This window comes from Carettochelys insculpta, chromosome 1 (assembly GCF_033958435.1).
Source record: "Carettochelys insculpta isolate YL-2023 chromosome 1, ASM3395843v1, whole genome shotgun sequence".
NCBI classification, from domain to species: Eukaryota; Metazoa; Chordata; order Testudines; family Carettochelyidae; genus Carettochelys; species Carettochelys insculpta.
The window spans coordinates 147,874,142-147,886,360 of NC_134137.1; the positions used below are offsets into that span (position 1 = coordinate 147,874,142).

At 42.4% G+C, this 12,219-nt stretch overlaps 1 protein-coding gene and 1 long non-coding RNA gene across 2 annotated transcripts in view; one reads left to right on the plus strand and one right to left on the minus strand.

Moving 5' to 3' along the window:
- EGFL6 (EGF like domain multiple 6) overlaps positions 1-12,219 on the plus strand; it is a 75,362-nt gene that overhangs the window by 30,685 nt on the left and 32,458 nt on the right. The window contains 2 exon segments of the mRNA XM_074992880.1: positions 860-994; positions 2,760-2,882. Coding sequence (XP_074848981.1) covers positions 860-994; positions 2,760-2,882 — 258 coding nt within the window.
- Positions 11,339-12,219, minus strand: part of LOC142012580 (uncharacterized) — a 52,808-nt gene continuing 51,927 nt past the window's right edge. Inside the window, exon 3 of the long non-coding RNA XR_012645404.1 lies at positions 11,339-11,681. This is a non-coding gene — a long non-coding RNA (uncharacterized LOC142012580). The remainder of the gene's footprint in view (positions 11,682-12,219) is intronic.

Genomic DNA, 12,219 nt, shown 5'->3' on the forward strand with positions numbered 1-12,219 from the left:
TGTGGTGCCCCTCCCACCCCCCAAGTGGCATAGCCTCAGAGCAGTGTGGGCTTCCTAGCTTGTGCTACTCTTAGGCTGTGTTGTTCCAGGGGATGGGGGAGACTACCTGGCATGCATGGTGGGTGGGAGCAGAGCACCAGATGGGTGAGTAGAGGTATGGGCATGGGCGTGGGAGGAAGTTGGGCAGGGCACATAGCTGGTGCTCCCCCTTTCCCCACACCGATCACCTCTGACCTTTCAAAGAGTGGTTCTCAGGCATTTTCCGTACTGGGACCCCTTTTCCATGTATCAGTAAGGGCAGGGTGATCACCTGCCTAGGACAGCTGTCTGCCAACCCCTGGGTGTCATGACTTCCAGCCGGAGTTCTACTCCTAATTGCATACTTTCCTGCTAGTGTCAAAGGATTTTCCCCTGTGAGCAGCAGCACAGGAAATCAGGAAAGAAATCTGCTGCTTTTTTTCCACTAGCGCATTCCCACCCTGGCATTGCAAGAGTGCTCTTCAAAAGCGAAATAGCCATCTGTGATGCACCCGCACAAACGTCTACGTACTTTCCATGACCATCTGACAATCCATTACCTTTAATGGTTCCTGCTGTCTCCCACCCTAATAATTAACTTGGCAGCTGTCAAAGTTGTCCATGAACTTGATTGAACAGTGGCCATCCTAGCCAGCTAACCCCAAGTAAATCAGTCCACAAATATAAAAGCCACAGGATATGATTTGTAACATGAACATTTTGAAATTTGTGGTTCCAGTGACAGCCATGACTAATGGGCACAGTGCAAGTGACAGCTGGCATTTGCTTCCACCTTTGGACTCCTGCTTTATCTTACCAATTTCTATTTTCATTGCCCTAGATATTGATGAGTGCTCCACGGGCAGACCTATTTGCTCTTATAACCGCAGATGTGTCAACACATTTGGAAGCTACTATTGCAAGTGTCAGATGGGCTATGAACTGCAGTATGTCAATGGCCATTATGACTGTGTAGGTAAGATTTAGGCAATCAGTTGGTTTGTCTCTTCCCTTTCCTCCAATGTACATCTTTCATGTTATTGCACACTCATCAGTGGATTTTGCTTTAAACTTGAATATTGGCCTCTGAGATTGCAGCTCAGAATGAGATCTAAAATCTTAGCTGCCTGATGACTGAATAACTAGATAAAAGGATATCAATGAAAATGTACAATGGCAACTGCAACTTATATATTGCCTTGCCAAGACCACTGTAGGAAATTTTACAAAAGATAAGTAAACTTTTGCAATGAAGTCTGCAACAAGGGAACAATGGATCATGAGGGAGTGTTCAGTTTGATTTAAGGATGCTAACTGAAGGCATATTTTTCAATCTGAAACTGGGGGGGGGAGTAATATATTTTTGGCTATGATCAGCAAAGTAAGGTGCAGCTTCCTACGCTTTCATTGTGTCAACACAATGGAAAGAGATGGCTTGTACAGCTTAGATAAGAAAAATAAACAAATCTGGAAAAAGTAGGTTTTAATTACTTGGTTGCATTTTGATGTTTAGATGCAGAGACAAATACAGGCGAAAACACTCAAGTCATCTTGACATTTGTTTTTTGCATCTGTGTATGTTAAACATTCCTAGTCTCCTGTTGCAGTCCATTAGCTAGAGGCCTCACATATAGTGTAAGAAGAGCCAATTTGTAGTTGATGTCACAGGCATTGTAAAATGTTGCTCTGATACAGTATGTGAGGGCCTAGGAGAATTGGGATTCCACTAAATACATACAAATGAGAACAAATGTTTCTGTCTTTATTTAAAGGCAGATTTAGGAGAGTGTTTTCCTGTTGTACTCATAATCCCAGGAGCCTTAAAACTAAAAATGATAGCTTTTCCTCCCCTCCTGCAAATCTATGTGCATTGACAAAATGGAGAGACCTAGCTTATAGCCTGCAGGGCTGAAACTTGTTGACTAACACATCATCCTTTTGATGCAAAATTCTCTTCTGTTGCATGTGTTCATACATTCTTTGTGTCTGTTTCTTTAATCTGCTGGGTGCAAAACATGGCTGGGTAATACATGAATGGGTACTAAGGACTAATCTTGTAAGAACTTAGCTCCCTCATGTGGGAGAAACTGGAAAGTATCTTGTGCCTTACAGTAGCTAAATCAAATAGAACAAAAAATAAAATCAATTACTGCCACTGTTTAAAATATTCTGATTTCAGTTTAACATAATGCTTTAGTACATAAATTATATTTCCAACAGAATCATGGGTGTGCCTGTCACTTCTCCAAGAAATCTCCCTGCCCGTAGATCTTAGTCTACAGGCACAGTTCTGCCACCCTTACTTGCAATGGATTGTTCTTGGGAGGAGGTGCTATTCCATGGGAAAGGGGTGGGGGGAGCAGAATTAGGCTGGACATGACTGCATTTCATCACAGTCATGCCTCTTCTCATGGGCCTTTTGTATTTTGTTAGCAGAGTAACATTCACAGTATCAGAGCCCAATCCTGCTCCCTGTTGTCAGAAGAAAAAGTTCCATTGAGTTCACTGGGAGCAGGAGTAGACCCTAAACTTTACTGTAATACAAATCATGCACAGGCACGCATGCCAAAAGTTGTGGTCTTGAGAAACACAGTGTCCATAATCTTCTGTTACTGGTGGTCTCAGACATTCTTGTTCTGACACTGGTGCTTAAATTTTCTGAAAACAGATGACTGCCACAGGCAGATTATTGTGAAACAATGATTTGAATGAAATGTTCACTGAAGTGTCCCTTTTTCTAGATATAAATGAATGTGCTGCAAGTACACACCAGTGTAACATCCACGCAGAGTGCCTCAATACTCAGGGGTCCTTCAAGTGCAAGTGTAAACAGGGCTATAGAGGTAGTGGATTTGAATGTTCTGGTAAGTGACTGTTGAACCCTGGAGCTGCATTGTTTTTACTCTTCTCAGGGTAACTAAGGAATGATTATTAGAAGCCAGTCCTGCATTCCTTAGGCAGACAAAACTCACACTGAAGTCAAAGTCCTATTACAAGAATGGTCTCTTATTGCATATCAAAGTATTCTTCTGGCCAAATTATGTTCTGTTAAACTGGTGGTATCTCATAGGTGTAATGGTGAGTAGAATATGGTCTTCTCTCTGTAAAGAAATCTGCTGCATTTTCTTCCTCAAATGTTTGGCCTTTTTTCTCAAAGGCTCAGCCCTTTCTAGAAGGCTACAGTTACACTGACCCAAACTGCTGGCAGCAGTATGCAAATAGGTGGTCTTAAAAATGTAAATGTATATCCATTTGCATATTTGCTTGGCAGCAGAGGCTGCTGCTGACAGAAGAAAAGCAGTGTAAACATGGTTCTGGTGGTGACACCCCCCCTTTGTTGGCAGCCTCTAATGCCTGATTTTTTATAGGCATAAGAGGCTGCCGACAAAGGGGTGGGGTGTTCGCTGGCAGAACCAAGTTTACGCTGTTTTCTTCTGTCAGCAGCAACCTCTGCTGCCAAGTGAATATGCAAATGAGCAGCAGTTTGCATTTTTGAGATCACCCATTTGCCTACTACTCCTGGCAGTTCGGTTCAGTGTAACTGTGACCAAAGAGTTGGAAACCAGCTCCAGATAAAATAGGTGTTTGTGTAGGGGTGGGTTGAGGGGAGGTAAGAGGTCTTGCTTTTTGTGCTAAATCTGTAGTCTTGCCTTATGTGTGCTCTGTCCACAGAGATGCAAATGCCCGCTCCTAAATGAAAATGACCCTCCAAACAAGGAAAAAATAACCATAACGATTGGAGCAGTCTATTTAAGTGTACCTTCTTATTTTCTGGGGAAGGTTCTTCCTAAAACTTAAATAAATCTTTCTGAAGGAGCTATGAAAATGTTTTCATTCATCATAGGAAGAATGTTATCAAAATATTTTGATAAGCTCTTACCTACTTTGCATGTCACTGTAGCCCTTTCCATGGTCCTACTCCATTAATCCTTTTAAACTTTAGGTAGTTGGATGTGGACTTCCTTTGGCTGGACCTCTGAAAGTCCCTTCTAGCCCTATATTTCTGATTCTATCTAATTCTATCTTATGCTAGCACCCCCAAAATGTTCTGGTATGATACATTCTAACCAGGTCCTGATTCCGTGACCATAGTATCACAAACCTTGTAATAATACCTTAAAAAGCACATCTTGATTTAGCATGTTCTAGACGCTGTACATAGCGACAAATTATGCAGAAATCATTTTCGCATCAATACTAATGTATTAGGCTTAATTCAGACCCAACATGAGCAAACTCAATAAGGACAAAACTATTTCAAGGTTGAATTTGGCCCATCATCTATTAATTTCTTAATGCTGGTGCAAAGGCATATGGCTGGGGAGAACAGTCGTCAAATTCAGTGAACACTACACACTAACTACACCTCTAACGCTGCAAATGAAACAAATGTAGTCAATGTCTAAGAGTGCTAAGATTGCAGAGTTAAACTTTATCACTGCTTTGCCACCACTATTTGATGTATCTTTTCATCAGGTAAATCTGGGGGTGACTTGCATGACAGCTAGTGGGTCAGAAATTTGGATCACATCGAACTGATTTACTTAGGATCAATCAAAGAAAATGTAATTTTGGACAGATTTCGTACATTGTTTGGTTTAAGAGCATGACTCTGACATGCCAAAAGAGAGAGTGTGTGAGAACGTACACGTATACTGCGAGAACTTGTAGCAAAGCATACTGAATTCCACTTTGGGTTGACAGTTTTATGAGTTTGAAGATGTTGCAATATAATCTGCCCCAAAGGACAAAGTGTAAAGTAAAAACGCACGTATATTGAAAACGTAGCTTGCTCAAAACTGGGACAATCCTGTGGAAAGCAAGACGTGGTTATCTGAGAGGGAAGCACTAATTCAGATATAATATTCATGTATAGACATAGTAGAAACACTGGGACTAACGCTGTGCTCACCCATAATGCCTGCAGCTTGATGCAAATGAGCAGTCTCAAAAATGCAAAATGGGTGCTCATTTGCATATCTGAGTGTCTCATTTGCCTATTCACTGCAGAAAACAAGCAGTGAAGAGGTGGTTCTGCAAGCAAAAACCCCCTTTGTCGGCAGCTTCTTACCCTGATTTTTTCCAGGCATAAGGGCCTGGCGACAGAGGGGTTTTTTGCCCGCGGAACCATGTTTTCACTGCGTGTATTCTGCTGTGAATATTCAAATGAGCTGTTTGGATATGCAAATGAGCAGTCATTTTTTATTTTCAAGACTGCTAATTTGCATCAAGCTGCCAGCACAAGGAGTGAGTGTAGAACTAACCATACTGAACAGCTATGTGCTCCTAATTCACAAGGCAATGGGAATGAAATCCTGGACCTATTTAGGTCAATGCAAATTTTGCCATTGGCTTCCTCAGGATCAGGATTTCATCTTGGTAGTTCAGGGTACTTGGTAACTTTGCATGACTAGTCCCAAAACAATATCATACTGGGGAGAGGAATCACGAGGTTTAGGTAAGTTTTGTACAGGATATCATGATTTTCCATTGCAATGGCATTAGGTTTTACTAATTCATGAGAAATCAGGTATTAGGTGAGAGGTTAGCCATGTAGTTCTCATTGCTTTTAACAACAAGAATCATGTGGCTAAACCTGTTCACGGCACTGAATAATTAAGTGACTAATAAATGTATAATCCAGATGTGGGGATGCTGTTTTTCATCTATATATAGAATGGAAAATGACCAGTACAGTGAAGTGCATACAGAATGCTGTGTTTATACATAGTGGCTACGTCTACACGTGCACGCTACATCGAAATAGCTTATTTCGATGTAGCGACATCAAAATAAGCTATTTCGATGAATAACGGCTACACGTCCTCCAGGGCTGGCAACGTCGACGTTCAACATCGACGTTGGGCAGCACCACATCGAAATAGGCACTGCGAGGGAACGTCTACATGCCAAAGTAGCACACATCGAAATAAGGGTGCCAGGAACAGCTGCAGACAGGGTCACTGGGCGGACTCAACAGCAAGCCGCTCCCTTAAAGGGCCCCTCCCAGACACAGTTGCACTAAACAACACAAGATCCACAGAGCTGACAACTGGTTGCAGACCCTGTGCATGCAGCATGGATCCCTAGCTGCCGCAGCAGCAACCAGAAGCCCTGGGCTAGGGGCTGCTACACACGGTGACCATCGAGCCCCACAGGGGCTGGAGAGAGAGCGTCTCTCAACCCCTCAGCTGATGGCCGCCATGGAGGACCCTGCTATTTCGATGTTGCGGGACGCGGATCGGCTACACGTGCCCTACTTCGACGTTCAACTTCGAAGTAGGGCGCTATTCCCATCCCCTCATGGGGTTAGTAACTTCGACATGTCACCGCCTAATGTCGATTTCAACTTCGAAATAGCGCCCAACACGTGTAGCCGTGACGGGCGCTATTTCGAAGTTGGCGCCGCTACTTCAAAGTAGCGTGCACGTGTAGACGCGGCCAGTGTCTGGCTCCATTGGGCTGGCTTTTGCCTCTCAGCTTGTAGATGTGACGGGCATGTGGGAGTATGTCTGATCTGCTGCCAAAAACCTACAAAAAGTGTAACCTTTATTACCTTTACCTAAAGAGGTGTTAGCTGTTCCCACATCTGGCCTTCATCTTAGTCCAGTCCACTGCCTTGGCAAGCCTCTCTTTCTCCTGACTTCTAATTGTGTGTAAAGTACCTTGCTTCTATCACACACTTTTGTATTGTGCTTTAGCCTTTGATTTAAGAATAGAATCCCCAGAGTTTTTACATAAGCAATTTGGATTTTTGGAGAAACAGAAACTGATTTTTTTAATTCACTCTGTATGACGTTATTAAAGGAGCAAGGAAAAGGGGGTGCTATCTTTGAGACTACTAGCTTTATCCAGCATTCTGTCGTGCATTGGTGTTTTATTGTATTACCCAGCTGGAAACCTCTGCACTCTTTTGTCTTACTCTTTGTTAGGTTTCTGAATGGCAGCATGTGGACACAATTGTCCTTATCACCTGTCTGACTATCGTATCACTTTGCTAAGGGCGAAATTGCTTCTCAAAGTATATGCAAATTCCAAGTTTGGCTCTGTTTTCTTACTAATTCACCACTCTCCGCAAAGCACAGTGCTAACATTGCAGGATTGCTGGAATCTTAACAAGCTGCTCTAAGCCTTTCACTGTGGTGAGACTCATAATTCAGTTTAGAGTGGAGCCCAGGACTGCTGCCATTCTTTGTTCAGTAACTGTGATCCATTTGTTGTCTCGAGTATTGCCTGCTGGAAGTCTTGCTACTTGCTTTAGGCAAGTATAATCCAGCATTGTGGAAATGCTGTAGTTTTTCTAGATCTCTCTGACTCTTTCTCTACCCCGGCTGGTGAGATTTTTAATGAGAATTTATTTGTTTGAAACTTTTTATTAACACAGTTACAGCTAACTAACTACATTAAATATTAACCTGATCCTAGATAAAGAACTTGGCTAAAGATTCTGGTGTGCTGGTTGGGTGGGAGCCCTCCTCCTCCTCTGAATACACAGGAAAGGATGACCAAATTCCTAAGCACCTATCCACATTATGGCACTTCCCTTGTGTGTGAAAGCTCCTCCATTAAGACAGGCCATATTTTACTATACCACAATTCCATAGGAGGAAGAGTCACATTTTTCCAATAATGTGCAAAACAGTCTAGCTGCTAATAATAATAATTTAAAAAAACTTGTAATTCTGTTTTAAAGGCAAGTCCTTCACTGGTGCATTAACAGGGTGACCATCTGTCCCATATTGGGTAGGACAGTCCCATATTTGGGACGCCAAAAAGGTGTGCCAACTTATTTTTTAAAAGGGACTCATTGTCCCATATTTGGGCCACCCCCCCGCCTCACAATTTTTCCGCCAGCAGCTGCGCCTCTGGGAAGCAAGGGGAGCTTGGGCAGCTTCCACTTTCCCAGGGCTCAGGGAGTGCCGGGGGCTGCCACTTCACAGGGGCTCCCAGGGAGGCTGGCAGCTGCCGCTTCCCCAGGGCTCCGGGGGATCGCTGGAGGCTGCCACTTCCCCAGGCTCCCAGGGATTGCCGGGGGCTGCTTCTTCCCTGGTGCTCTGGGGATCGCTGGCAGCTATGGCTTTCCAGTGGCTCCAGGGGAGGTCTGGCAGCTACTGCCTCCCTCCTGCCTCCCCGGGGCTTGGAGGAGCCACCCCTCCCCCCCATCTCCCTGTCCCGTATTTGGGATAGGGAGATATGATCACCCTATGCATTAAGTGAGTGAGTCACTGGATTTGCAATACTGGCATTTTGTCATAAATGAAACTCTCTTGCAAGTTCTCCCCCAAGCGGCTTAATTCCTGGACACAACCACAGTATGCACAACATTCTCCCCTTTACCCAACACCCTGTCCAAGCAAGCTGCCTCCCCAGTAGCAAAAATACTATGTATCTGTAGGAACAATGTCTGGACACCCTCTAGAGTCCAGCAAGAGGGTTTATTACGCATAGTGCTGGCAGACTGCCCCTTACCTGTCAGGCTATGCTCAGTGAAGCACTGTCAAGCACTAGGTTACAAGTGATTATATAGGATATCAATGGGCAGTGAGAGTCAACTGGATGAGAGGTCCTAAGTCCCAGATAGGTGCTGGCAGCAAGACATGATGAGCACAATAAGCCAATAATCTAAAAGGTTACACAGTTTCTCTGCCCGTAATTTACATGCAATATTTTACACAATACACAGGTGGTTTTTCTTTAGTCATCTGTTTAAGCAACATATACATTGATTCTAATCCCATTTATGTATCCACTGGAATAATGATTCCATTATTCGATTGGGTATGAGCCACAGGTTCATATCTGAAGGAGTTAAAATAAAACAATGAGAGTACATAACAACCATCACTTCTTTGTAACACATTGTTCCTGTATCTGGGGCCCTGGGTTAGTGAACTAGGGAGAAGTCTTGTAGGCGTGTATCTTGTCCCTTGCAGCTTAGCCTTGTCTCATAGTCTCTGGACTTGGCCTTGGAGCACAGTTGCTGTGGTTATTATCTTTCTCCAGACTATGAGAAAGCTATGGCCTTGCTGGTAAGTTTCTTCTCACACTAGCTGTATTTGTGAACCATGATACATGTTATGAGTTAGTTAGGTCATGTACCAGATTATGAAATTTGGGCATAAAAGTGAGGGGTCTTAACAGAAACCATAATACGCATTAGGATTTTTGGATTTTCACCTTACTGGGGTTGGATGCTTTCAGTGATGTATATATATTTTCCCTATGTGCAAAACATGTTGAAGAGACCCACTCACAGGCTATGGTTACACTGCCATGAACTGCTGGCAGCAGTATGCAAAAGGATGGTCTTGAGAATGCAAATGGCCGCTCATTTGTATATTTGCTCACCAGCAGACGCTGCCGCCAGCACAAAAAAAATGCTGTGTAAATAAATGTGGGTCTGCCGGCGAATCCTGCCATTTGTCAGCAGCCTCTTATGCCTGATATTTTCCATTTTGGAGACCGCCCATTTGCACACTGCTGCCAGTGGTTCGCATCAGTGTAACCATACAGATTAATTTCTTAGGTCAAATTCCTCTACCATCTTTTCAGTATTACCAACATCTTTTTTCATTCAGTTTTATGTATCTTAAAAATTAAATGAGTTTGCTCCTGAATCAACCCTAGAAATGTTTCTACAGGATTTGTAAACCCTTTGTAAGTCTGGAAATTTATAGGATGGTTTCTGCAGAATTTTGAAATGGCAACATTCTCTGCTAGATGGAATCGGTTTTTAAAGTTATTACTCTGGAACCCTCCTGGTTGCACCCCTATTAAGTTCATTAAGCATCTTCCATAAAAGTTGGAAATGGGTGTATATATACACTTCTCTATACAAAGTTATAAACTAACCTCTTAGAAAACATGCCTGGTGATTAGTAAGAGAGAAAGCCGTGCTAGTCTATATACTATCAAAACAAAAAAGCAGTCAAGTAGCACTTTAAAGACTAACAAAATAGTTTAATAGGTGATGAGCTTTCATGGGACAGACCCACTTCTGTCCCATGAAAGCTCATCACCTAATAAATTATTTTGTTAGTCTTTAAAGTGCTACTTGACTGCTTTTTTGTTTTTGGGTTTTTTTTGTTTGTTTTTGTTTTGTTTTGAGGCTAATGTAAGGTTAAGTGTCAAGGAGAAGCAATATATAGGATATCGGATTGGACCGTAATTTCTCTCCTCTGTTGGGACCTGTGTGTTCTTATGTACCAACTCCTAGCTGTAGTTACACAAGCCTGAAAAGAAAGAAAAAAGAACTTCCATCTCCATCTTTTTGTTCTTGCACACAGGAACAACATCCATCTTTTTAGAGCACAGCACACAAAAAGTTGGAGTCTAGCAATTGCACTATGTTCTTTCCAACTCCACTGGCTTAACTCAGACATTAGTCACCAGTTCTTTGATCCCCTCAACTTGCACAGAAGCTGTTGATAGAAAAGACTCACTTTTCACCCTTAGCCGCCACAGGCATTATTGCTTGCACTGCTGTTTTTGTTCTAATTCTCTGTGAATTAAAGTACCTTTGAAAGAAGCTGTGTTTTTGTATAGGTGTTACAAACACAAATTGGAAAAGAATGGCAACAGGTACAAATCTGCAACTGGCAGCTAGGAGACTTGCAAAGAAGGGCAGGGGAGAAATGGATCAGATTTGTTGATAAATGCATGGAGGTGTGTGTTCAATAAATATAGGATTATATGTGAGGGTTCTTCTCAAAAACTCCAGCCTCACAACTTTCAGCTTAAGCAGTTTGCCCTGTGGCTTTCCATTGCATCCTACCTCCTTGTGAAGACTCAGGCTTTTCCTTTCTGCGATGTCCACGTGTGGAAGTTAGCAAACTCTGACAATGGATTCTACAGAACATGATGTGAGCGCATAGGATTTTCTAGCTAAATAGCTGATATCCAGACTTAATTGCCTTAAATTTAGCACCTTAGGCTACTTGACGACATGAATCAGATTGGAAAGAGGATTCGTGGTATCTCCAAAAAGCAGCTCCTAGCCCAGCCTTCATCCGACCCTGATTCTAAAATGAGTCTGTAGCTTTTGCATTATTACAAACCAAAAAGTAACAGAGAGGGAGCCGTGCTAGTCTATACACTATCAAAACAAAAGGCAGTCAAGAAGAAGTGGGTCTGTCCCATGAAAGCTCACCTAATAAACTCTTTTGCTAGTCTTTAAAGTGCTACTTCACTGCTTTTTGTTTTGACAAACCAAAAAAGTGTGCGGACTGAGCACATTTTGTCCCCATATTTTTATCACAGCTGCAGGTTGGTTTCCTTACTCCTATTTTCTTCTGTAAATAAAAGGAGTATTGGTTTTCTGGCACCAAACAGGTTATTAGGTTGAACTAGAAGAATTTTTCATTTCAATAGGAAGATATCAAAGGAGAAACTGAAAGCAGATGTTCAGGTTCAGACCTGACTTGAAAACCTCCATAGGCTCTTTAGTAAAACCCTGGAGTTTCACGTTACTGATTTGTGGAGAGTAAATTTGCCATGAATGGGCTTTTCCTGTTATTTTTTCTTTCTGTGTTTTGAGTAAAGACTCAGTAAACCATATCAGCTAAATTGTACAGTATGTTCTTTATAGCACCAGCCCCTGGGGGGAAGGTTCACTAAGCAGCCCGTTAAGAAAGTCGTGACATGCAGATGTCTGGCAAATGAGCCTGGAAAGAAAGAAAGAAAAATATCATGAGATTTTAATTTATTTATACTGACCTGGTTTGCTTTATACCTGCAACTGCAGCCTCATAAAACCTGAATACATCACTAAGTGCCTCCCAGAGAAGCTGCTTTTGTCCCGTGTGGGACTGGTCATTGCAAAAGAAAATATAGACACTTTTGGCTTAAAGAAAAAAGGACAAATTCAAACTAATAGTGATGTGTTAAAAGAGGAGCTGATGTGCCCTTATCTGCCCCCCTACACTTCATTTTACACGTTAAAGGATTTTATTTTAGTTGCTAATTTTTTCTGCTGCTACTATTTAAAGAAACATACAGAAAAGAAAATCTGCCCTGGGTGCTAGATGTCCTCCCCATCTATTAAAATGCAACTCATAAATCCATAGCAGCAGCACCTGCTCCCTGCATACACAACCATTATGTAATAGTAACAAAGAGGGAAATATCAACTTCTCCCTGCCCTTCAGATTCCTAAAATAAACTTCATCCCCCTCCACCTAGAAGCATCTCCCTGCAATATCT